The 26,916-nt window shown below is 48.0% G+C and overlaps 1 protein-coding gene across 6 annotated transcripts in view; it reads left to right on the top strand.

Annotated features, from left to right (window-relative positions):
• LOC137529006 (tetratricopeptide repeat protein 16-like) overlaps positions 1-26,916 on the top strand; it is a 417,560-nt gene that overhangs the window by 45,462 nt on the left and 345,182 nt on the right. For 5 of the 6 annotated variants that reach the window (XR_011023545.1, XM_068250868.1, XM_068250866.1 and 2 more), the window contains exons 3-6: positions 7,953-8,004; positions 12,301-12,476; positions 17,515-17,605; positions 22,015-22,115. Coding sequence is in view for 4 of the 6 variants with exons in the window: in XM_068250868.1 (XP_068106969.1) it covers positions 7,960-8,004; positions 12,301-12,476; positions 17,515-17,605; positions 22,015-22,115 (413 nt within the window). In the remaining 2 variants the exon portion in view is untranslated. The remainder of the gene's footprint in view (positions 1-7,952; positions 8,005-12,300; positions 12,477-17,514; positions 17,606-22,014; positions 22,116-26,916) is intronic. The other variant, XR_011023554.1, reaches the window with a different exon arrangement.

The following is a 26,916-nucleotide window of genomic DNA, read 5'->3' as shown; positions in this document are numbered from 1 at the left end:
TTGTGCAGTGCGAATCGCCACGGTAAAAGTTTGCATGCGGATGTGAATTTCGCATGCGGTTGTATGCAAATTTTCATGCAAATTCGCATGAATGATGCTGTATGCAAGTTTAACCATGGCAGTGCCTGTGTGCTTTTCAATTGATTCCATGCGAATTTGCGTGTGAATTCGCATGAAAATTTGCATACACCCGCATAGCGGTATGCGAATTCTGATGGCTCTGCCATGGGAATTTTTCACACGGATGAAAACGCTCAGAAATCCTGACAAGTGGAAACAGTCCCATTCACTTGTATTGGCTATGCGAATTCGCATGCGGCAAACGCATGCGAATTCGCGATAGTGGAAACGGGCCCTAACACCTTCTGGTTACACACCAGAAATCAGCGTCATTGATACGGTGCGTTGCGCCCGACGCACGGCATTGCACCGTCAACAACAGGCTTAAAGGGAACACTGCGCTATCGGGCGGTGTTCCCTGTCTGGCCGCCGGCCAAGCAGGAAGTGACACGCACGTGATGCGTACTTGCTGTCACTTCCTATTTCAGGTATTCAGAAGTGCACAGAAGCGTATTGTTAAAATATGCTTCCACGCATGCGCGCCAGGATGTCGCAATGGTGATTTAAAAAAAATGTACACATCGCCATAAACTAACATGACTTTCGGCCGACACAGATCGCCGCATCGCTGCAGCATTAACGTAACTTTGGACCTGCGTCGGGGTTGCGGCGAAACGCCACTTCCGTCACGTCACACCGTAACGTCGCAGTATGAAAGTCTCCATAGACTTTCATTGCACAGCGGTGGGGTGCGGTGAAAATACTGCACCCCACCGCCTGGGTGTGAAAGGGCCCTCAGATTCCTGATCATTTTGGCATTTCAGCTGTGTTGCTATGATACAGCAATAACTTTGTATTTATTTCACGTTATTTCTTTGTACTGTTCACGTCTCCGGGAGCATAATGCGCAGGCGCAATATGAAAACATTTGTACTGCGCAGGAACTAGGACGCGTGCAGGCGCAGTTGCATTCGTCTAGTTTTTAAAAACTATACAGATAACCCCTCTAAACATTTACAAAGTAGATTTAGGGCTTGTTCACACCTAGGGCGTTTAGCTATTTTTGCAGCGCCAGCAATTTCAAAATCACCGTAAAAGCGATTGTGCAAAGATTCCTTATGGGACTGTTCATATCTGCTCGTTGTGTCTGCTTTCCGCTGACCGAAGTGCTGCCTGCACCATTTTTGGGGAGATTTTGCTATAATGGAAGGTATAGGAAAGCGCAAAACACTCACAAAATCGCTTTATGCATTAATTGTGTTTGCTCTTTCATGAATACATACACTGTATTTATTCATTTCCGGGTGAAAGAGTTCACTTCCTGACTGACATCAGGAAGTGAACAAACAGAACCGCTCTGCAAAAGGGCTTAGAAAAATGCTTTATACATTATCGAAGTGCACAGGTAAGCGCTGGGATCGGGGAAACAAAAATCACTCACAGAATCGCAAAACGCTGGCCTCAGCAATTGCAATTTTAGATGTGAACAAAGCCTTAGGGCCTGTTTCCACTACACACAGATTGGATGCAGAATGGATGCAGAAAAACTGACTCCAATGAATGCCTATGGGCCTGTTTCCACTAAACACAATTTTTTTGATGCAGATTTTCCCATAGGCATTCATTGGAGTCAGTTTTTCTGCATTCATTCTGCATTCATTCTGCATCCAATCTGCGTGTAGTGGAAATAGGCCCTTAATGTTTTTCTTGACTCTGTTCAATGACAATCTATTAAGTGTCCCAGTGCTAAAACATAGGAATAGTTGACCTTTTTATCTATCTCCTGCCCTCAGAAGCTCTTCTCTGCTAGGAAAGAGTTTTATGGCTGTAATTCCTTATCAGTGAGGGTTCTGCTATAATCTGACAAGGGTCCTACATGAGAGAAGCTTTCACTTACATGCCTGTAGGCTACTTTCACACCAAGACGTTGCGTTTTAGGGGACGTTAAGATCGCATAACGTGCCCCTAATGCAACGCATGGTGGTGTTGAAGTTGGACTTCAGATTTAGCTGATAGGAAGTCCGGATCTTTTTAAAGATTTAGGTCATTTGAATCGGATCATTGAAAAGATCCGGATCTTTGAACCGAATCATTTGAATCATTTTACTAGGGAAGCAGACTGGGGGAAATGACTAGCAGAACAGGAATTTCCCTGCACTGTACATTCTGTATGTTCCTTTTTCTTCCAGACAGACATCCACTGTGAACCGAATCTTTCATTGTGATGATCCGGATGATTCGACTCACAAAAAAGATCCGGCTCAAATGAACGATTCGTTCATGATCCGGACAACACTACAGTTCCACCAGGAATATTAATTAGCCATGTGGCTGGCTGTGGAGGAGGAGGGGAGACCTCCTCCTCCAACATTACTGAGCATGTGCACACAGTCTAACGCTACTTAGCCCAGTATAACACACAGCATGCAGCACTTTGTTCAAACGTGCTGCATTACAATGTAACCTAACGTGTGCACTGTGAACTGTGTGCAGTGTCACTGCCAGCCAGGCCCAGCACATTCAGTGACTAACTGTATCAGCTGCACAATGTGTAATACCCATTATTACTGCACTTTGCGGTGTTGCGGCGACAGCTTTTGTAATTCATACTGTGTGCAGTGCCACTGCCAGCCCAGGCCCAGCACATTCAGTGACTACTGTACCTGTGTGTGTGATAGGCAGCTGCACATTGTAATACCCATTACTGCATATACCTACCTAGCTGTTGGGACCCCCCCCCCCCCCCCCCCCGATATGGACAAAACAGACAAACCAGGTGGCGGAAGAGGTAGCGGCAGACCTAGAGGAAGGCCCCCTGGCAGGTGTGTGCGTGGTCGTGTTGATGTGAATTTGTGCGTCCCTGGCCCAAAGTACAGTGCTCAGAAGAAGGCATGTCCCATCACCTCCCAAAATTGTCAGGACGTGGTTGACTATTTAACACAGAACACTTCATCTTCCGCAGCCACTTAATTGGTGGTGAAATCACTGATTCACAGCCACTACTGCTACAACAATATGAAGGCGCTAAGCAAGTTACACCACCTCATATGTGTGAGTTAGGCGACAATATGGACGTAATGGAGGAGGATGATGATGATGAAGTAGCTGCTGTTGGTGCATTTTTGGAGGTGTCTGAGGAAAGCGAAGCTGGTGGCAGTATCCGGCGCCATTTATCGCCAGCTATGGACAGCCAGCCAACATGCCCTTCAACGTCAGCTGCTGACTCTGAGGCCACCATAGTGCCATCACCCCAGGGGGGCTCAGCAGTGTGGAAATTGTTTAGTGTGTCTGCCTCAGATCGGAGTAAAGCCATCTTTTCTCTCTGTCTCCAAAAATTGAGCTGTGGAAAGGCCAACACTCACGTAGGGACAAGTGCCTTTCGAAGGAACCTGGAGAAAAGGCACAAACAGTAATGGGAAGAATACCTGAGCAAAACCACACAAAAGAAAAGCCACCCTCCTTCTCCTCTTCCTCCTTCAGGTGCAGCATCTTCAGCCGCTTTCTCCCTTGCACCTTCATAGCCACCCTCCTCCACTCCGCCTCTGCCCTTGAGCGGTTCCTGCTCCTCTGCCCACAGCAGTCAGGTGTCCGTGAATGAAATCTTTGAGCGGAAGAAGCCAATTTCTGCCAGTCACCCCCTTGCCCGCCATCTGACAGCTGGCGTGGCGGAACTATTAGCTCGCCAGCTATTACCATACAAGCTGGTGGACTCTGAGGCTTTCCATAAATTTGTGGCCATTGGGACACCGCAGTGAAGATACCAGGCCGCACTTATTTTTGTAGAAAGGTGATACCCAAACTGTACCGTGAAGTTGAGAGGCAAGTGGTGTCATCTCTGGCGAACAGCGTTGGATCAAGGGTCCACCTGACCACGGATGCCTGGTCTGCCAAGCATGGTCAGGGCCGCTACATTACTTACACAGCCCATTGGGTTAACCTGGTGAACGATGGCAAGCAGGGAGTACGTGGCTGCGCAGCGGACCAACTAGTGACACCTCCACGGCTTGCAGGCAGGCCTCTTGCCACCTCCTCTCCTTCTCCTCCTATACATCCTGCTACATCCTCTTTGCTGTCGTCGTCCTCCTCCTCCTTGGCTGAGTGGCAGTTCAACTCTAGTAGTGCTGCCATCTCCTCTCCCACTACACAGCCCCATCCCCCCAGAGCCTATGCTGCATTCCAGGTACGACAGTGTCACGCCATCTTAGACATGTCCTTAAAGCGGAGAGTCACACTGGACCAGCTTTCCTGGCTGCTCTTAAACAGGTGGAGCACTGGCCGACCCCGCACCAGCTGGAGATCAGCAACGTGGTGTGTGACAACGGCAGCAATCTCCTTTCCGCTTTGAATTTAGGAAAGCTGACACATGTACCATGCATGGCACATGTGTTGAATCTGGTCATTCAAAGATTTGTGTCAAAGTATCCAGGCTTAGAGGGCGTCCAGAAGCAGGCCAGGAAGTTGTGTGGGCATTTCAGGCGGTCTTAAATTACAGTAGAAGAACACAATCTGGGAAGATGGGGATGTTGTGGCCCAACAACTGGAAACTGATGCGAAATGCATGCAGGCTCCTGCGGCCATTTGAGGAGGTGATCAACCTGGTGAGTCGCACTGAAGGCACCATCAGCGACTTGATCCCCTACGCTTACTACCTGGAATGTGCCATGCATAGAGTGGTGGATCAAGCTGTGGAGGAGCGTGAAGAAGAACAGTTGCGGCAGGAAGAGTCGTGGGAGCAATTTTCATCTGAACCAGATGTTTCCTCAACACCTGCGGCTGCACAGAGGGGGGAGGAGGGGGAAGAAGAGGAGTCAGACTCGGATGATGAGGAAGGTGTTTCTGTGGAGGAGGAAGAGGCGGCGGCAGAAGAACAACTGCAGCAGCCGTCACAGGGGGCTTGTGCTGCTCCACGTTCCCATGGTATTGTTCATGGCTGGGGCGAGGAAGAGGACTTGCGTAACGTCACTCAGGAAGAGCAAGAGGAGATGGATAGTACGTCTGGATCCGACTTTGTGCAGATGGCGTCTCTCATGCTGCCCAGAATGTTGAGGGACCCCCGTATAAAAAAACTCAAGGGGAATGAGCTGTACTGGGTGGCCATGCTACTAGACCCTCGGTACAGGCTCAAAGTGACAGACCTGTTACCAACTCTCCTGTAGGCGGAAAGGATGCAGCATGTGCAGAACAAGCTGGCAACTATGGTTTGCAATGCATTTAAGGGTGATGTCACAGCACAACTCAATAAAGGTACCACTGCCAGTAATCCTCCTCCCATGTCCACGTAGGCAAGGACAGGACGCTCCAGCAATCTCATGGTGATGTCGGACATGCAGACATTCTTTAGTCCAACGCCTTGCTGTAGCCCTTCGGGATCCACCCTCCACCAACGCCTGGATCGGCAGGTAGCCAACTACCTGGCCTTAAGTGTGGATGTAGACACTGTGAGCAGCGATGATGAACCCTTGGACTACTGGGAGTGCAGGCTTGACCTGTGGCCAGAGCTGTCCCAATTTGCCATCCAACTTCTGTCTTGCCCTGCCACAAACGTCCTGTGAGAAAGGACCTTCAGTGCAGCTGGAGGCATTGTCACTGAGAAGAGAAGTCGCCTAAGTCACAAAAGTGTTCAGTACCTTACCTTTATCAAAATGAATGAGGCATGGATCCCGGAGGGCTACTGCCCACCCAAAGACTAAGTCAGTCCCCACACACAGCATCTCTGCCTGCACGCCGTGCGAGTGGCTGCCTGCCCCAAGACTAAGTAGCTCCACACACAGCACCTCTGCCCGCCGGCCGCTTGACTGCCTTCTCCGCCACCACCAACAGGGTCCAGGACTCCAGGCGGATTCCTGAATTTGCAGCGGCCGCTATAATAATTTTTCTGGGTCGTCTACATGCCTGCCTAATTTTTCTGGCTGCACTGTGGGCGGCTGCAACAACAAAAAAAAAGGCATGTACATGTGCCCATCCCCCTTCGTGATCATTACCGTGCCGCGGTGAAGGGGCTTGCGTATCACAATGAAGCAATGACCGCCGGCTATATGATTCTCGGGGGTTGGCACACCAAAGATAATAAGGTTGTTGCTTCATTGTGGTCAGACCAAATTTGATCAGCTGGACAGTCACTGTTCTGTCATTCAGCTACATCAGCCGGGCGACCATATGGGCTGTAAAGCCACCATCACCTGCAGTCTCGTCCTGGTGCGCACCAGTCCAGCACGGCCGTCACTATGCAAACAGCTGTTTGCGGTGCGTTACACAGTGAGTTTGGTCTGTCAGTGTGAAGCAGTACACTAATTACACTCCCTGATTGATGTATACACATGCAAGATGTTTGAAAGCACTTTAGTCCTGCAATTTAGCATTCAATGTGATTTCTGCCCTTAAAACGCTGCTCTGCGTCAAATCCAGATTTTTCCCGGGGACTTTTGGCGTCTATCCCACTCCGCCATGCCCCCCTCCAGGTGTTAGACCCCTTGAAACATCTTTTCCATTACTTTTCTGGCCAGCATAAATGTTTCTAGTTTTCCAAGTTCACCTCCCCACTGAAGTCTATTGCGGTTCGCGATAGTTCGCGCGAACCGAACCTTTCGCGGAAGTTCGCGAACCCGGTTCGCAAACCAAAAATCGGAGGTTCGGCCCATCTCTACTCTGCAGCACTGAGTTCCAAGAAAACAAAGCTACACTGTCCCTTTCATATCATTTCATTCTATGAAACGCACATCTATCTTTATTGGAAAGCAGCGCAAAAGAGTGCTCAGGTCCTCGGCCTAACTGCAACTCTAAAAAAATAAAATAAAAATTGGTTGACGTGCTTCAAAGGTAGTTTATTTTTTATTTGTGGTATTTTTTTTTTTTTTACTTAAAGAGAATCTGTATTGTTAAAATCGCACAAAAGTAAACATACTAGTGCGTTAGGGGACATCTCCTATTACCCTCTGTCACAATTTAGCCGCTCCTCGCCGCATTAAAAGTGGTTAAAAACAGTTTTAAAAAGTTTGTTTATAAACAAACAAAATGGCCACCAAAACAGGAAGTAGGTTGATGTACAGTATGTCCACACATAGAAAATACATTCATACACAAGCAGGCTGTATACAGCCTTCCTTTTGAATCTCAAGAGATCATTTGTGTGTTTATTTCCCCCTGCAGCTATCTTCCACTGAAGTGTCAGGCTGTTTCTTCCTGCAGAGTGCAGACAGCTCTGCCTGTATGTAATTCCTCAGTATGTGAAAGCCCAGCCAGCTCAGAGGAGGATTTATCCAGCTTGTAAAAGATAAGAGAGAAGAGAGAAGCTGCCCTAATCTAAATTATACACAGGCAGTGTGCAGAGAGGGGCCTGGAGGGGGGAGATGCATCACAGAACCACAACACTGAAGAACTTGGCAGCCTTCCAGACACAGGCTGACAAGTCTGACAAGAGAGAGATAAGTTGATTTATTACAGAGATGGTGATAGTAGAACGAGCTGCAGTAAGCCAGAACACATTAGAATAGCTTTTGGAACTTGTAGGATGATAAAAAACAGGATGCAATTTTTGTTACGGAGTCTCTTTAAAAGGAACTAAAGGTGAGAGACATATGAAGGCTGCCATATTTATTTCCTTATAAACAATACCAGTTGCCTGGCAGCGCTGCTGATCTTTCTGGGCGGTAGTGTCTAAATCACACACCTGAAGCAAGCATGCAGCTTATCTCGCCAGAGACATCTGATCTGCATGCTTGTTCAGGGGCTGTGGCTAAACGTATTAGAGGCAGTGGCTCAGCAGAGCAGCCAGGCAATGTGCATCGTCTAAAAGGAAATAAATATGGCAGCTCCCGTATGTTTCTCACCTTGGGTTCCCTTTGATGCTGAAAATGAAATAATAATAAATGAAATAATGTGTTATAACACTACAGATGACTGATGGAGGAGGTTGTGATAGAAACGGAGGCTTCGGCGGGAGAGGAGGTAAGCCTAATGATATCCGCACATGTTTTCATCTGACAAATTTACACTTTTCAATAGATTCAATGTATATAAAATATTTGCCTTCTGTGTGAGAGACCCTAATTTATTTTTATATATATCTTATGCTTAAAGGGAACCCGAGGTGAGAGGGATATGGAGGCTGCCATATTTATTCCCTTCTAAACAATGCCAGTTGCCCGGCAGCCCTGTTGGTCTTCTGGGATAAGTAGTGCCTGAGTCAAAACCCTGGAACCAGCATATGGCTAATTCAATAAAAACCCTGAGTCAGCTGAGTCAGAGTATCCGGTCTGCTGCATGCTTTTTCAATGTCTATGGCTAAAAATATTATGATAGGTACACACCATACAATGTTCTTGCAGATCGATTATTTCTAACATGTCCGATCTGAATTTCCATTTTTCGATTTTACAGTCGTTTTTCCAACTGATTTTCTGATCGATTGCCGTCCATATCTATGAAAACTGATTGGAAAATCAATTGGAAAATTGGAAAACCAATTAAAATTCAGATCGGACATGTTGGAAATATAATCGATCTGGCAGATAAATCTGCTAGAAAATTGTATGGTGTGTACCTAGCATTAGAGATACAGGATCAGGAGGACTGCCAGGTAACTGGTATTGTTTAAAGTGACACTGAAGTGAAAAAAAACGTAGGATGTAATGTCAGTGTCTGAACAAGGTTATGGCTAATCCAGTAAAAGCTGAGTGAGAGTACCTGATCTGAGGCATGCTTGTTCAGGGTCTATGGCTAAAAGTAGCAGAGGATCAGTGGGGTAGCCAGGCAAATGGTATTGTTTAAAAGGAAGTTAATAAAAGTTCTATTGCTTCTTTTTTAAAGGGAACCCGAGGTGAGAGGGATATATAGGTTGCCATATTTGGGAGGTTTCTACCTTATGTCCCCTCCCCCCAGCCCACCATTAGCTCCATCTCTACATGTACTACAGTCTCCTTCAAGGAACAACAGTAGCCCCATTTCATATACAGTGGTTTGCAAAAGTGTTCGGCCCCCTTGAAGTTTTCCACATTTTGTCACATTACTGTCACAAACATGAATCAATTTTATTGGAATTCCACATGAAAGACCAATACAAAGTGGTGTACACGTGAGAAGTGGAACGAAAATCATACATGATTCCAAACATTTTTTACAAATCAATAACTGCAAAGTGGGGTGTGCGTAATTATTCAGCCCCCTGAGTCAATACTTTGCTGCAATTACAGCTGCCTGTCTTTTAGGGTATGTCTCCACCAGCTTTGCACATCAAGAGACTGAAATCCTTGCCCGTTCGTCTTTGCAAAACAGCTCCAGCTCAGTCAGATTAGATGGACAGCGCTTGTGAATAGCAGTTTTCAGATCTTGCCACAGATTCTCGATTGGATTTAGATCTGGACTTTGACTGGGCCATTCTAACACATGGGTATGTTTTGTTTTAACCACCCTGGCGTTCTGATTAAATCGCCAGGGTGGCTGCGGGAGGTTTTTTTTTAAATAAAAAAAAAATATTTCATGCAGCCAACTGAAAGTTGGCTGCATGAAAGCCCACTAGAGGGCGCTCCGGAGGCGTTCTTCCGATCGCCTCCGGCGCCCAGAATAAACAAGGAAGGCCGCAAAGAGCGGCCTTCCTTGTGTTGCTTACATCGTCGCCATAGCGACGAGCGGAGTGACGTCATCGACGTCAGCCGACGTCCTGATGTCAGCCGCCTCCGATCCAGCCCTTAGCGCTGGCCGGAACTTTTTGTTCCGGCTACGCTGGGCTCAGGCGGCTGGGGGGACCCTCTTTCGCCGCTGCTTGCGGCGGATCGCCGCAGAGCGGCGGCGATCAGGCAGCACACGCGGCTGGCAAAGTGCCGGCTGCGTGTGCTGCTTTTTATTTGACGAAAATCGGCCCAGCAGGGCCTGAGCGGTGTTGGACGAGCTGAGCTCGTCCAGACCGCTCAGCAGGTTAAACTATTCCTTTGTTGCCCTTGCTTTATGTTTAGGGTCGTTGTCCTGCTGGAAGGTGAACCTCCGCCCCAGTATCAAGTCTTTTGCAGACTTCAAGAAGGTTTCTTCCAAGATTGCCCTGTATTTGGCTCCATCCATCTTCCCATCAACTCTGACCATCTTCCCTGTCCCTGCTGAAGAGAAGTATCCCCAGAGCATGCTGCTGCCACCACCATATTTGACAGTGGGGATGGTGTATTCAGAGTGATGTGCAGTGTTAGTTTTCCACCACACATAGCGTTTGCATTTTGGCCAAAAAGTTCCATTTTGGTCTCATCTGACCAGAGCACCTTCTTTCATGTGTTTGCTGTGTCCCCCACATGGCTTGTGGCAAACTGCAAACAGGACTTCTTATGCTTTTCTGTCAACAATGGCTTTCTTCTTGCCACTCTTCCATGGGCAACTTTGTGCAGTGCATGACTAATAGTTGTCCTATGGACAGATTCCCCCACCTGAGCTGTAGATCTCTGCAGCTCGTCCAGAGTCACCATGGGCCTCTTGATTGCATTTCTGATCAGCCCTCTCCTTGTTCGGCCTGTGAGTTTAGGTGGATGGCCTTGTCTTGGTAGGTTTACAGTTGTGCCATACTCCTTCCATTTCTGAATGATCGCTTGAACAGTGCTCCGTGGGATGTTCAAGGCTTTGGAAATCTTTTTGTAGCCTAAGCCTGCTTTACATTTCTCAATAACTTTATCCCTGACCTGTCTGGTGTGTTCTTTGGACTTCATGGTGTTGTTGCTCCCAATATTCTCTTAGACAGCCTCTGAGGCCATCACAGAGCAGCTGTATTTGTACTGACATTAGATTACACACAGGTGCACTCTATTTAGTCATTAGCACTCATCAGGCAATGTCTATGGGCAACAGACTGCACTCAGACCAAAGGGGGCTGAATAATTACGCACACCCCACTTTGCAGTTATTGATCTGTTAAAAATGTTTGGAATCATGTATGATTTTTGTTCCACTTCTCACGTGTACATCACTTTGTGTTGGTCTTTCACGTGGAATTCCAATAAAATTGATTGTTTGTGGCAGTAATGTGACAAAATGTGGAAAACTTCAAGGGGGCTGAATACTTTTGCAAACCACTGTATTCATTCCTTCTGCCATGCACAGACTCTCTCTTTCAACAAGCAGCCCTCCTCTTCTATGCATTTCATGTAAAGTTATCCACTTAGCAATGGCCTATATGGGCTTTTTTTTTAAAAACAATTTTGCCTCCTTACTGGAGTCTTATCATTTGTTTACTCAGGACAGATGTCAGCATATACAACAATAAAGGCAGCCATACACTGGTCGATTGCCACCAGATCGACCAGCAGATAGATCCCTCTGTGATCCAATCTGATCAAAGAGGGATCTATTGGCAGCCTACACTACAAACAGATTTTGAACCGATTTCACTATGAAATCGATTCACAATCTGTGGAGCTGCCACTGCTGCCGCCCCCTGCATACATTACCTGATCCAGCCGGCGCGAGTCCCCCGGTCTCCGCTCTCTTCTCCGCTCTGGGCTCCGGCTTCACTTTACTTCCTGTCAGGGGAAGTTTAAACAGTAGAAGGCGCTCTACTGTGTAATCTTCTCCCGACAGGAAGTAAGTGAAGTCAGCCGGAGCCCAGCACGGAGAAGGGACCGCAGGGACACGCGCCAGCGGAACAAGTAATGTATTGCCACTAGCGTCGGTTGCCGGACATTTGAACGCCACTATCGACGCACTCCCGACCCGCCGGCGATCAAGCGAAATTTTCCACGCGGACAGATCGATCAATATTGGACAGAAATCGTTTGATCGGTCAGCGTTTGCGTATCGATTTCACAGCAGATTCAAACACAGTGATTGAATCTACTGTCTTTCGGCAGGAATTTGACGCAGTGTATGTGCTTTTCTCCTACAAAACTAATTAGTTGCTGGGTAGAATGGCATTTATGAACACATCGCCATTTCTTCTGTAGCACAGACTACTTGGCTTTTTAATCTGGATTTAGACACCTCTAGGGTTGGAGCTGTCTTGAGCGTGGTAGGGAGTTCCAAATGGTAGTGGCAGCATGAAAGAAGGCTATGGGTCCAGGATGGACTTAGGGGGGGGAGTGACCAAGTTATGAGATCCTGTTAAGGTTGTAGGACCTGTGATGCAGTTACAACAAATTCTTCAGGCATCCGGAGCCTCAAGTGGTCGTTCACTGCAATATATTTTTGCCTGTTTACATCATGTTAATACATATGATTATAATTGCACCTTTAACTAAACCTGGACTTCTGCTGTAATGTTTCCTTGTGTTGCAGATGTCAGGGAACTTTTTCCCCACCGCAGTCAGTGAGGAGAAGCTTCAGGAAGCACGCGAGAAATCCTTGCAAAGGGTATTTGGCTCCAGTCGAGCCATATTAGCTGTGGATGGGAAATCCAATAAACCCAACCAATGCTCCTATGAAGACATCGTACGGGACAAGATGACACAGCAGTGAGTTCTTATCTGCATATAAAGAATGGAATGATAGGTAGATGAAGATTGCGCTGATATTTCACCTCCCTACAGGGACAGACAGCAGACAAGCCTACAGCTACTTTTGTATTCAAACTTACAGATTAAAAGGTCTGAATACTACATGGACTTATAGAGGAACTTCAGCCTAAACAAACATTCTGTCATTAAGTTACATTAGTTATGTTAATTAAAATAGATAGGTAATATAATCTCTTACCCACCCTGTTTTAAAAGAACAGGCAAATGTTTGATTTCATAAGGGCAGCAATCTTTTTGGTTGAAAGGAGGTGACAGGGAGAATGAGACACAGTTCCAACTGTCCTGTGTGCTGATCATCCCTCCCAGTTGCTAGGCAACGTGAATAACAACATAGGAAATCCCATCATGCTTTGCACAGCATCAGGGATAAAAATCCCGGGCAGTTTTCTTTGATGGGGTGGAGGTAAAAATGCAGCTAAAAATGATGCTTTGGTAAGAAAAACAAAGTTCTGATGCTGTGAAACTGTTAAAGAAACCCCGAGCCTTTTCAGTTCTGCTGAATAGATTTTTAGTCCGGAGGTTCACTTTAAGTCCATGATGTCATCAAGACTCACCTAAACTGGAAGTGGGAGTGTCCTTACCACTCTCCAATACTCCCTGATGGTTTACTATTTTCTATTCAACATTTTGAGAGTACTCATAGTGACATGTAGCATGATGAGATAAACTCGTATGAGTATATACTGTACCAATTCTAGTTACAATTATGCCTTTGTTCTCATTCTAAGGCCCCGTTTACACTGCACCAGTTTCCAGCCGCATTTTGGAAACGCGTGCAGGAGACAGACACGCACGACATCAGACAGTGCATAGAGTGCACTGTCTGATGTTCACACTGCATGCGGTCCGGACCTGTGCGGTCCGGGAACGCATGCTGCACACATTTTTTGTAAAAACGCGTGGCTGTCCCATTCACTTTTCAGTGATGGGATCAGCCACGCAACGCACACAAACACGGATGGCGTGCGTTCGTACGCGTTGCGATTAGCATGCGTGGCCGTCCGCGTTTGTGATGTGAACGGGGCCTAATTCATTTTTTTTCATTTTCATTGTAAGCTTCCAGCTGCTTTGTTGCGTCCTCTGTGTACAACTCCTTAGGCCGGTTTCACATTAGCAGCCTGCATTTTAGTTGTGGTGTGATCTAATGATCGCAATGCTAAAAAGAAGCCTCCTATACACCCACAATGATGCGTGGTAATGTAGTTATTGGCAGCAAACCAAACTTTAAGTGAGGCTCTCTAGCTCTCACTTCCTGTGGCCAAAAGACGAATTGCAAGGAAGTGTATTGAAAAAATATGCTTCTGCGCATATTTAAAATTTCTGCGGCGCCATTGACTTACATGATTTCCGGTCAACGCACGTCACCGCGGATGTTGACCTATAACAAGATGATGCTTGCGCACCGCAACAGGTATGAAATGCCCCCTACACTTTCATTACTTTAGTGTTACCTTGCAGTAAAAAAGTGTAAAGCAACAGAATGAAAACATCCCAGTGTGTAAGGGGCCTGAAGCGTGCATGTGACCTGATGAGGGTCAGGTGACATGCCGAAAGCCGTATGAGGATGCAGCACAGTAGCTGGGAGCTCCAGGAAATTTAGATGACTGGGCCCAGAGGTTTTGTAAGTCGCTTCTGCTGCACACAGCTCTACAATACACTAAAGTTCCGCCCCCATTCTCCCCCTCAGGGATGCCGGTTGGTTAAGACTGCCGGGTACCTGAGTTATGGATAGCAGGGGTTTTACTGTAATTGGATTTTAGCCTGACCACAGGGAAAACCATGTTAATCTATTTGTATATTTGCCAAGACATCCTCTCATTATTAGTGCTTATGTGCAGGCCCGTTTCTTGGGCCGTGGGAGGCGTGCCGCCGCCCGGGGCGCTGTTGGGAGGGGGGCACTATAATGGAGGGGGGAGCCAGAGCCGCGGGGAGGGCAGCCCGACCTCTCCCTTCCTCTCCTCTCCCGGGCTGCCCTCCGTGCTCCCCCCCCCTTAAGATGCAGAGTAATGCACAGGGAGCGCTGTATACAACATACCTCCCTGCGTTCTAAGCGCTGCTCTCTCGCCGCCGGTCTCTTCCTCTCTCTGACTATACGATGATATACACGCTGCTTCCTGTTTAGCCGGAAGCAGCGTGTATATCATCGTATAGGCAGAGAGGAAGAGACCGGTGGTGAGAGAGCAGCGCTTGGAACGCAGGGAGGTATGTTGTATACAGCGCTCCCTGCGCATTACTCTGCATCTGAGGGGGGAGCACGAAGGGCGGCCCGGGAGAGGAAGGGAGAGGTCGGGCTGCCCTCCCCGCCTCTCCGGCTCCCCCCTCCATTATAGGTGGGCAGCTACCTATCTAACCTATACTGGGGGGCACCTACCTAATCTAACTTACGCTGGGGGGCAGCTACCTATCTAACCTATACTGAGGGGCACCTACCTAATCTAACCTACACTGGGGGGCACCTACCTAATCTAACCTACACTGGGGGGCACCTACCTAATCTAACCTACACTGGGGGGCACCTACATAATCTAACCTACACTGGGGGGCAGCTACCTAATCTAACCTACGCTGGGGGGCAGCTACCTATCTAACCTATACTGGGGGGCACCTACCTAATCTAACCTACACTGGGGGGCAGCTACCTATCTAACCTATACTGGGGGGCAGCTACCTATCTAACCTATACTGGGGGGCAGCTACCTAATGTAACCTACGCTGGGGGGCAGCTACCTATCTAACCTATACTGGGGGGCACCTACCTAATCTAACCTGCAGTGGGGGGCAGCTACCTATCTAACCTATACTGGGGGGCAGCTACCTATCTAACCTATACTGGGGGGGCAGCTACCTAATCTAACCTACGCTGGGGGGCAGCTACCTAATCTAACCTATACTGGGGGGCAGCTACCTAATCTAACCTACGCTGGGGGGCAGCTACCTAATCTAACCTATGCTGGGGGGCAGCTACCTATCCAACCTACACTGGGGGGCACCTACCTAATCTAACCTACACTAGGGGGGCAGCTACCAACTAACCTACACTGGGGGGCAGCTACCTATCTAACCTACACTGGGGGGCAGCTACCTAATCTAACCTACACTGGGGGTCAGCTACCTATCTAACCTATACTGGGGGGCACCTACCTAATCTAACCTACACTGGGAGGCACCTACCTAATCTAACCTACACTGATGGGCACCTACCTAATCTAACCTACACTGGGGGGCACCTACATAATCTAACCTACACTGGGGGGCACCTACCTATCTAACCTACACTGGGGGGCAGCTACCTATCTAACCTACGCTGGGGGGCAGCTACCTATCTAATCTACACTGGGGGGCACCTACATAATCTAACCTACACTGGGGGGCAGCTACCTAATCTAACCTACACTGGGGGGCAGCTACCTATCTAACCTACACTGGGGGGCAGCTACCTATCTAACCTACACTGGGGGGCAGCTACCTATCTAACCTATGCTGGGGGGCAGCTACCTATCTAATCTACACTGGGGGGCAGCTACCTATCTAACCTACGCTGGGGGGCAGCTACCTATCTAACCTACACTGGGGGGCACCTACCTAATCTAACCTACACTGGGGGGCAGCTACCTATCTAACCTATACTGGGGGGCAGCTACCTATCTAACCTATACTGGGGGGCAGCTACCTAATGTAACCTACGCTGGGTTGCAGCTACCTATCTAACCTATACTGGGGGGCACCTACCTAATCTAACCTACACTGGGGGGCAGCTACCTATCTAACCTATACTGGGGGGCAGCTACCTATCTAACCTATACTGGGGGGCAGCTACCTAATCTAACCTACGCTGGGGGGCAGCTACCTAATCTAACCTACACTGGGGGGCACCTACCTAATCTAACCTGCACTGGGGGGCAGCTACCAACTAACCTACACTGGGGGGCAGCTACCTATCTAACCTACACTGGGGGGCAGCTACCTAATCTAACCTACACTGGGGGGCAGCTACCAACTAACCTACACTGGGGGGCAGCTACCTATCTAACCTACACTGGGGGGCAGCTACCTAATCTAACCTACACTGGGGGGCAGCTACCTATCTAACGTATACTGGGGGGCAGCTACCTATCTAACCTATACTGGGGGGCAGCTACCTAATCTAACCTACACTGGGGGGCAGCTACCTATCTAACCTATACTGGGGGACAGCTACCTATCTAACCTATACTGGGGGGCAGCTACCTAATCTAACCTACGCTGGGGGGCAGCTACCTAATCTAACCTACGCTGGGGGGCACCTACCTAATCTAACCTACACTGGGGGGCACCTACCTAATCTAACCTACACTGGGGGGCAGCTACCAACTAACCTACACCGTGGGGCAGCTACCTATCTAACCTACACTGGGGGGCAGCTACCTAATCTAACCTACACTGGGGGGCAGCTACCTATCTAACCTATACTGGGGACACTTATCTAACCTGTATTGGGGGCACCTACCTAACTAGCCTATACAGGTAGCAACTATACTGGCTACCTATATTGCAGGCACCTACCTAAATAACCTATACTGGGGGCACCTACCTATCTAACCTATGCTGCAGGCAACTATTCTGGCTACCTATATTAGAGGCACCCACCTAGCTAACCTGTACTGGGGCACCTACCTATCTAACTTATACCGGGGGCGCCTGCCTATCTAACCTATACTGGGGGCAACTATACTGGCTACCTATACTGGAGGCACCTACCTGGCTAACCTATAGCGGGGGCAACTATACTGGCTCACCTATGCCTGGCTACCTATACTGGGGTACCTATTCTTGGCTACCTATACTGGGGGGACCTATACTAAGTGCAACTAGACCTGGCTAACCTATACTGCGGGCACCCATACCTTGCTCGGGGGGGGCGCAATTTTTACACCCTCGCCCTGGGTGCATTTTAACCTAGAAACTGCACTGCTTATGTGTACCATTGTTCTTTCAGCTACGAGAAAGGCCTGCTGTGCCTGTCGCAGGAGGAATGGGAGAATGCTGTCATCTCATTTTCTAAAGCCATCAACCTCTGCCCGGAAAAGGTAGCCATCTCACTGAGCTCAGTCATTATAATCTACCATGTCACACCCAAATTATGAGAGGGATGTAGCCTGAAATCTACTGTTCTTTCTAACAGTATAAACCATGTAGTTACATGAGGAGGCGGAATTTGTAGATTACAGGATGTAGGTGGGGAGAATTTGTAAGACCTCAATCTGCTAATAGGAAATGAGCTATGGATAGATGGGCTGCAGTACAGAAGAGGAGGGGACTCCGAGATAGACTAGGAAGGATTGCACAGCACCAGACAATTTGCACCGCACGTTATAGCTGCACTGAGCCCCCCCAAAAAAACCTTCAATATAGGTGGGTAGCCTGGTATAGCTGCCCCCAGTATTGTTAGCTAGGTACAGTTGCCCCCAGTATAGGTTAGCCAAGTACAGTTGCCCCCAGGATAGGTTGGCCAGGCACTCTCTTCACTTCATGTTTCTGCCTGGTGCTTCCCCCAGACTTCTGCCGCCTGGGGAAGTTGCCTCACTTGGCATCATGGGCAGCCCGGGCATGGCATGGGTATTAGTGATTGGGGGTAGCGCCAGATACCGGTAGTACTTGTGGGGGTGGAGGAGACGACCGATTGATGTCTGTGTATTAGCAGCACAGGTACTATTAAATGTTTAAAAGGAAGAAAATGTGGCAGTCTCTATATCTATCTCCATACAGAGTCATCTTTCAGGTCATGCTGGTGCTGGCTCCTTTGCTCTCACTGTACTGTTCATTAATGCCATCTGGTGGTCACACTGTTGCATTGCAAATAGAGTTATATGTCAAGAGAGCAGAAGCCTTTCTACAGCTGGGTGACTTCCAGTCTGCAGCACTTAACCTACAGAAAGCTTGTTCTGATGCCAACCCCTCTGAAGAGCACATAAAACTGGCGGGGACATATTACCTGCAGGTGAGAGCATGGAAATAACTAACAAATTCATCTAGACCAGGGGTGTCAAACTCAAATACAAATGGGGCCAAAATTGAACACTGAGACCTAGTCGTGGGCCAACCTCAATGTCTTCTGGTCACCTTATAAAGTTCCCTAACGCCCATGCAGTTCTCTGGTGTCTAGTGGCTCCCACCTACCCTAAACAGTTCCCTATTGTTTAGTTTTTTCGCCTACCTCCCCCATATAGCTTCCCTGGTGGTCTAGAGTGGACCAAAAATAATACAAAGTGGGGAAACCTCTTGAGGGCCAAATTTAATGGCTCTGAGGGCTTGATTTGGCCCACGGGCCGGAGTTTGACATGTACGATCTATTCTAGACAATATTAATTACATTTCCAGTTCCCTTCCCCCACCCCGAAGTGTGAATGCGGCAACCCTGCCTGGCCATATGTGTGCATACTTGCAAATATTTGCAAATTACATTACATAATTATTACATTATATGCAGCCTTACTTGCTTCTTAATGGTATTTGCTTAAAAATGGCCCTGACTATTTATTGCACAAAGGAATTGTGTGCCTGGAGTGATATTGGTCCTGGGGGGTGCCATGCCCTTGATTAAGCCCAACACCTGAACTAAGCCACACCCCCACCATAGGCAAACACAGGGGGGATTACAGCTGCCCAGAATCCCCCCTCAGACCAGGGCCGGTGCAGTGTCTGGGGACAGGCACAAGTTGAGACACCAGAATATCTGCAGGCATCCTGCAGCTCACAGCGCTGCCCCCTTTCTTTCCCTGCTACAGTTGAGTTTTGATGGAGCAGCAGTGTGTGTACAGAGCATTAGAGCAGCAGTGTGTGTACAGAACATGGAGCAGCAGTGTGTGTACAGAGCATGGAGCAGCTCTGGGGAACTTAACAGAGTCAGATATGAGCACAGTCCTGTGCCCTGCTGTGTGAATGCTTAACTTTCCCCTTCATTACAAATGTCAGCTGTCCTCATTATTATCTGTATCCAAACTGCTCCTGATTGATCCCGTTGTCGATCGGGAGCAGATGGAACATTTAGGATGGGAAATTGCATTATGTGTACCCAGCATGATGTCCTACCATATTATTGTACTGTATTGTGCGTGGCTGAGGGAGACCTTTCAGGAATCCCCCCTTGGAAATCCTGGGCTTGCCCACTGGTGTTTGTGCCTCCTCCTACAGTCACAGTACTTCGCTGCATTTAGTAAATTTACTGACCTGCTTTTGGCCTTCTTGGGCTTGGTAAAAGCTTTATGTAATGCCCTTCAGTGGAATTCCCAGACGCTAACCTGAATTGGCACATGCCATATTGTATTGTTCAAGATAAGGTGTTGCGCCCAATTTAGACAGCAGCAATAACTGTAGGGGGTCCCACTTCCTTATATTGTAATACTGGATAAACAAACAGACTGTGCTTGTCAAAAATGGATAATATATGAAAGCTTTAACCACCCTGGCGTTCTGATTAAATCGCCAGGGTGGCTGCGGGAGGGTTTTTTTTAAATTAAAAAAAAACTATTTCATGCAGCCAACTGAAAGTTGGCTGCATGAAAGCCCACTAGAGGGCGCTCCGGAGGCGATCTTCCGATCGCCTCCGGCGCCCAGAATAAACAAGGAAGGCCGCAATGAGCGGCCTTCCTTGTTTTGCTTATATCGTCGCCATAGCGACGAGCGGAGTGACGTCATCGACGTCCTGACGTCAGCCGCCTCCGATCCAGCCCTTAGCGCTGGCCGGAACTTTTTGTTCCGGCTACGCTGGGCTCAGGCGGCTGGGGGGACCCTCTTTCGCCGCTGCTCGCGGCGAATCGCCGCAGAGCGGCGGCGATCAGGCAGCACACGCGGCTGGCAAAGTGCCGGCTGCGTGTGCTGCTTTTTATTTCATTAAAATCGGCCCAGCAGGGCCTGAGCGGCAGCCGCTGGCGGTGTTGGACGAGCTGAGCTCGTCCAGACCGCTCAGCTGGTTAATATGGTTGTCAGGTGCACAACCCAAATAAATATGCATGCAAAGGAAGCAATTTTCCTGTAAAAACTGTTATAAAATCAATGTGGTGGTATTTCCTGAGGTAGCAGGATAATAGGGTCTTTAGTCCTATTAGGATTTGTTGGACACAGAAGTTCTGTTCTCAAATATGACACTATAGATGTCTAATTCCGTGTCTAAATAGTAGTTTATATGGAGGTCTCCAGAGGTGTAACATCCAGTTATATGCACTTTGGTATAATAGAGTAATCTCACCCTCCGTGGTTTTCAATCTAGGAGCGGATGTTATCTTCAGAGGAGCCGCTCAATCTCACCCGCCCCGGCCGGCGGTAGAGTGAGAGAGACTGGACTACTGCTAGATAGCGTGCAGTGTCGGGCAGGGGTGCCCGGCTCCCGGGGAATCCAAGTGGCGTGGATGATAGCAGCCTTCAGCTGGTCAGGCTTCCGTCCTTCGCTAGCGGTGTTGCAGCACGGAACTCCGACACGCCTCCTTCCTCTATGCGGCGTGAAGCATGAAGTGCTCCAAAATCTCCTGATAGCTAGCTGCATTGACCCTGCTCTTGATAAAACACAGTGGACCAACACCAGCAGCTGACATGGCACCTCAGACCATCACTGACTGTGGGTACTTGACACTGGACTTCAGGCATTTTGGCATTTCCCTCTCCCTAGTCTTCCTCCAGACTCTGGCACCTTGATTTATAAATGACATGTAAAAGTTGCTTTCATCCGAAAAAGGTACTTTGGACCACTGAGCAACAGTCCAGTGCTGCTTCTCTGTAGCCCAGGTCAGGAACTTCTGCTGCTGTTTCTGGTTCAAAAGTGGGTTCATGCTTCCATCTGCTGAAAAGCTTTATGGAGATGAAGATTTTATTTTTCAGCACGACCTGGCACCTGCTCACAGTACCAAAACCACTGTTAAATGGTTTACTGACCATGGTATTACTGTGCTCAATTGGCCTGCCAACTTTCCTGACCTGAACCCCATAGAAAATCTGTGGGATATTGTGAAGAGAAAGTTGAGAGACGCAAGACCCAACACTATGGATGAGCTTAAGGCCGCTATCGAAGCATCCTGGGCCTCCATAACACCTGAGCAGTGCATGGAGGCTGATTGCCTCCATGCCACGCCGCATTGAAGCAGTCATTTCTGCAAAAGGATTCCCGACCAAGTATTAAGTGCATAACTGAACATAATTATTTGATGGTTGACTTTTTTTGTTTTAAAAAACACTTTTCTTTTATTGGTCGGATGAAATATGCAAATTTTTTGAGATAGGAATTTAGGGTTTTCGTGAGCTGTATGCCAAAATCATCAATATTAAAACCATAAAAGTCTTGAACTACTTCAGTTGTGGGTATTTGAATCTAAAATATATGAAAGTCTAATGTTTATCAGTACATTACAAAAAATAATGAACTTTATCACAATATGATAATTTTTTGAGAAGATCCTGTATATTGCTGTGGCTTCTGCGCTGATCTCACAATTGTATTACTCTGCAGGGACAGAGCCTGTTTCAGCAGATGCGGTACATGGAAGCTTTGGAGTGCTTCACTCGTGCCTCTGAGCTGCAGCCACAAAACAGACATTACCGTATGCGCAGGTAAGATAGTTTAGCTCATGTATAGCAACAAGTTTAAAGTGTAACTCCGGACTACAAATCACCTGTAAGGAGGATGACAAATTGTCATCTCTTCAGGAAAGCACCTGTTAGGTTCCAATACAGTTGGAGCCTTTGAAATTGGATGTTGTAATTTAGGGCCGGTTTCCACTACTTCAGTGATGCGATGCGGCTACCTAGCCGCATCTCATCAATTCCGCCGGTGCGGAAGTCAATTGATCTCCCGATGCGCATCTCCTGATGCGGAAGTCAGTTGAGGAGATGGGACGCGGCTGCGGGCGGATGTGGCCGTGTGATAATCTGTAGCATGCTGCAGATTCTCAGATTGCTCCGCACCGCTCCGCACAACATGCACGCAGTGGAAACTCTTCCATTGCCGTGCATGTTTCAGGACACCTATGTTGGCGCATCACACCACTCCTAGTGGAAACGGTTACCCTGTGTAAGTACTGCCGTCAGTTACTGTTAAAAGTCATTATCATAATTATTTAATATTCCTATGGTTTTGGCATGTGGGAGGAAACCTGAGGAGCCAGAACTGCAAGGCGAGAGTGCTATCCACTACACCACCAGGAAAGTAAGAGCTGAAACACATTATGGGGCCTTGAGCAAAACACCACATTGCTTATTAAAGAGGACAAACACAGTAACAATACTTACAGTGAACTCTGTGTATGGCTGCCATAAGGATTACACAGACAAGCTGTTACACATATAAGATCCAAGTACATACAGTGGTGGGAAAAACTATTTGCCCCCTTCCTGATTTCTTATTCTTTTGCATGTTTGTCACACTTAAATGTTTCTGCTCATCAAAAACCGTTAACTATTAGTCAAAGATAACATAATTAAACACAAAATGCAGTTTTAAATGATGGTTTTTATTATTTAGTGAGAAAAAAAACTTCAAATCTACATGGCCCTGTGTGAAAAAGTAATTGCCCCCCTTGTTAAAAAATAACTTAACTGTGGTTTATCACACCTGAGTTCAATTTCTGTAGTCACCCCCAGGCCTGATTACTGCCACACCTGTTTCAATCAAGAAATCACTTAAATAGGAGCTATCTGACACAGAGAAGTAGACCAAAAGCACCTCAAAAGCTAGACATCATGCCAAGATCTAAAGAATTCCAGGAACAAATGAGAACAAAAGTACTGTAATTGAGATCTATTAGTCTGGTAAAGGTTATAAAGACATTTCTAAAGCTTTGGGACTCCAGCGAACCACAGTGAGAGCCATTATCCACAAATGGCAAAAACATGGAACAGTGATGAACCTTCCCAGGAGTGGCCAGCCGACCAATATTACCCCAAGAGCGCAGAGAAAACTCATCCGAGAGGCCACAAAAGACCCCAGGACAACATCTAAAGAACTGCAGGCCTCACTTGCCTCAATTAAGGTCAGTGTTCACGACTCCACCATAAGAAAGAGACTGGGCAAAAACGGCCTGCATGGCAGATATCCAAGGCGCAAACCACTTTTAAGCAAAAAAAAACATTAAGGCTCGTCTCAATTTTGCTAAAAAAACCCATCTCAATGATTGCCAATACTTTTGGGAAAATACCTTGTGGACCGACGAGACAAAAGTTGAACTTTTTGGAAGGTGCGTGTCCCGTTACATCTGGCGTAGAAGTAACACAGCATTTCAGCAAAAGAACATCATACCAACAGTAAAATATGGTGGTGGTAGTGTGATGGTCTGGGCAGGGGCGTTTCTAGGGTCCTTGGAGATCGGGGGCACCTGTGGGCACCAGGTGGGGAGGTATATGCGGCAAAAATGGGCGTGGCCATGAGGTGAGTGGGTGTGGCCATGGGCGGGGCCAAATGTACATGAACTTAGCAGCGGTGTAAGCTACAGATAATGGGCCTGCCCATCGAAATATTGGATGGAGCCCCCTGTCCTTTATTTAGATAATTTACAATCAGTATAGGCATAGATCAAAGATGTATACGCACATACAATTTTGATTGGTCAATCACTGACCCCCAATTTTACCACCCCCGTGCAGTAAGTGGGCCAACAGACAATGAATTTTATGAACAGAGCTAAAATTGGCTAATCAAAATTGTATGTGTGTACCAGGCTTTACAGCTAATACTGTACATACTGAAAGTAGCAGGGATCAGCATACAATATAGCTGGTTTACAATCAATAAAGGCACAGAGTAACACCTTACACTGTACATACTGGAGGTGAATCAGCACACAGTGCAGCAACTAGAGAACAGCGTATACTGTACATACTGTAGGCAGCAGAATTCAGCACACTGCAGCTAGCGTGCCAAAAATATGAGGATCACGTTGTGCGGCGTGCTTATCGCGCTGCACCGAAAAATGGGTGGGCCATGGACCAGAATATAGGTGTGGTAACGGGTGGAGACAAATTTACATGAACCTAGCAATGGTGGGACATTAGATTATGACAGTGGTGGCGAACCTTTTGGAGGCCGAGTGCCCAAACTGCAACCCAAAAGTCACTTATCTATCGCAAAGTGGCAACAGCAATTTAAACTAAATTCTGTACAAACGTTTTAACTCATACATGAACATTATGGAAAATCCAAGTTGAAAATAAACTGTGAAGATAAACAATTTCATCCATCCTACTCCTGAAAAATGTATTCAATTTTTTAGAACCTCCCAGTTTTATTTTCTGTTTTAAAAAGCTAAAAAAGTAGGTTTAATGCTATTGTCTCATATGATAAGAAAAACAAAAGTTTGCTGTCCTAAAACAGAAAGAATTTGCGATAATTCAGGTTGGAGTGAGCTCGAGATGTCTCCCAGGCACCACTGCTGAATATATGCAAATTAACCATTGTACCCTTAGAAGCTAAACACACCTCCAGAACCGCTGGAATGCAATGATGTGTCAGCTTGTTAATATGTACAGAGCCATAATAATCCAACATGCATACAGACTGTTTCGGATTGTTTGATCCTCATCAGTGCATGGCATGGATTAATTTGGCTCTATGGAGTAGGGCTTGTAAATCCGAGAGGCACAGACTAACCAGCAAGCTCATGATAAGGATTCAGCTTTTCCCATAGTCTCGCAGTTAGCAATCATGTGACCCCCAACAAGACAAATTCAGCAATCATAAGGCCCCCAACAAATCATGAGGCCCCCAACAAGACAAATTCAGCAGCCATGAGGCACATAAATAGACAGCATTTCACATAAATAGGCAGAATGCCCCCTTAATATGGTAGCCCCCCAAGTTAGGTAGTGAGTGACAGGGAGCCCCAGGTTAGCTAGTGAGTGACAGGCGCCTCCAGTTAGGTAGTGATTGACAGGGACCCCGATAGTGAGTGACAGGGAGCCCCTTTAGGTAGTGAGTGAGTGCCAGGGAGCCCCTTTAGGCAGTGAGTGAGTGCCAGGGAGCCCCTTCAGGCAGTGAGTGAGTGCCAGGGAGCCCCTTCAGGCAGTGAGTGAGTGCCAGGGAGCCCCTTCAGGCAGTGAGTGAGTGCCAGGGAGCCCCTTTAGGCAGTGAGTGAGTGACAGGGAGGCCCTTTAGGCAGTGAGTGAGTGACAGGGAGGCCCTTTAGGTAGTGAGTGAGTGACAGGGAGGCCCTTTAGGTAGTGAGTGAGTGACAGGGAGGCCCTTTAGGTAGTGAGTGAGTGACAGGGAGCCCCATTAGGTAGGTAGTGAGTGAGTGACAGGGAGCCCCATTAGGGAGTGAGTGAGTGAGTGCCAGGGAGCCCCTTTAGGTAGTGAGTGAGTGCCAGGGAGCCCCTTTAGGTAGTGAGTGAGTGACAGGGAGCCCCTTTAGGTAGTGAGTGAGTGACAGGGAGCCCCATTAGGAAGTGAGTGAGTGACAGGGAGCCCCATTAGGCAGTGAGTGAGTGACAGGGAGCCCCATTAGGCAGTGAGTGAGTGACAGGGAGCCCCATTAGGAAGTGAGTGAGTGACAGGGAGCCCCATTAGGCAGTGAGTGAGTGACAGGGAGGCCCTTTAGGTAGTGAGTGAGTGCCAGGGAGCCCCTTTAGGTAGTGAGTGAGTGCCAGGGAGCCCCTTTAGGCAGTGAGTGAGTGCCAGGGAGCCCCTTTAGGTAGTGAGTGAGTGACAGGGAGCCCCTTTAGGAAGTGAGTGAGTGACAGGGAGCCCCTTTAGGAAGTGAGTGAGTGACAGGGAGGCCCCTTTAGGAAGTGAGTGACAGGGAGGCCCTTTAGGTAGTGAGTGAGTGACAGGGAGGCCCCCCCTCTAGCCGCCGCCGCTCCCCCTTCACCTGGCAGTGTATTCAGACCTCAGGATCAGCGGCGACCCGACCAGTACTAGCGGGCGCCGGACGCACCCGCTCGATATGCGGAAGTGATGTCACTTCCGCATATCAGTGCGGGCGCTGGGTCCTAGCGCCTGCACGATTGGTCGCCGGCTCGCCGCCTGATCCTGAGGTCTGAGTGACGCGGCGGCGGCGGCTGGAGGGAGCCGCTGACAGAGGGGGTGGCGGCGCGAAGAGATCCGTGGCACCCCAGGACAGATTGGGGGCACGTGCCCCCCCAAAATAGGGCTAGCGACGCCCCTGGGTCTGGGGTTGTTTTGCTGCTTCAGGACCTGGAAGGCTTGCTGTGATAGATGGAACCATGAATTCTACTGTCTACCAAAAAATCCTGAAGGAGAATGTCCGGCCATCTGTTTGTCAACTCAAACTGAAGCGATCTTGGGTGCTGCAGCAGGACAATGACCCAAAACACACCAGCAAATCCACCTCTAAATGGCTGAAGAAAAACAAAATGAAGACTTTGGAGTGGCCTAGTCAAAGTCCTGACCTGAATCCTATTG

This window comes from Hyperolius riggenbachi, chromosome 8 (genome assembly GCF_040937935.1).
Source record: "Hyperolius riggenbachi isolate aHypRig1 chromosome 8, aHypRig1.pri, whole genome shotgun sequence".
NCBI classification, from domain to species: Eukaryota; Metazoa; Chordata; class Amphibia; order Anura; family Hyperoliidae; genus Hyperolius; species Hyperolius riggenbachi.
This window is presented reverse-complemented; position numbering and strand designations above follow the sequence as displayed.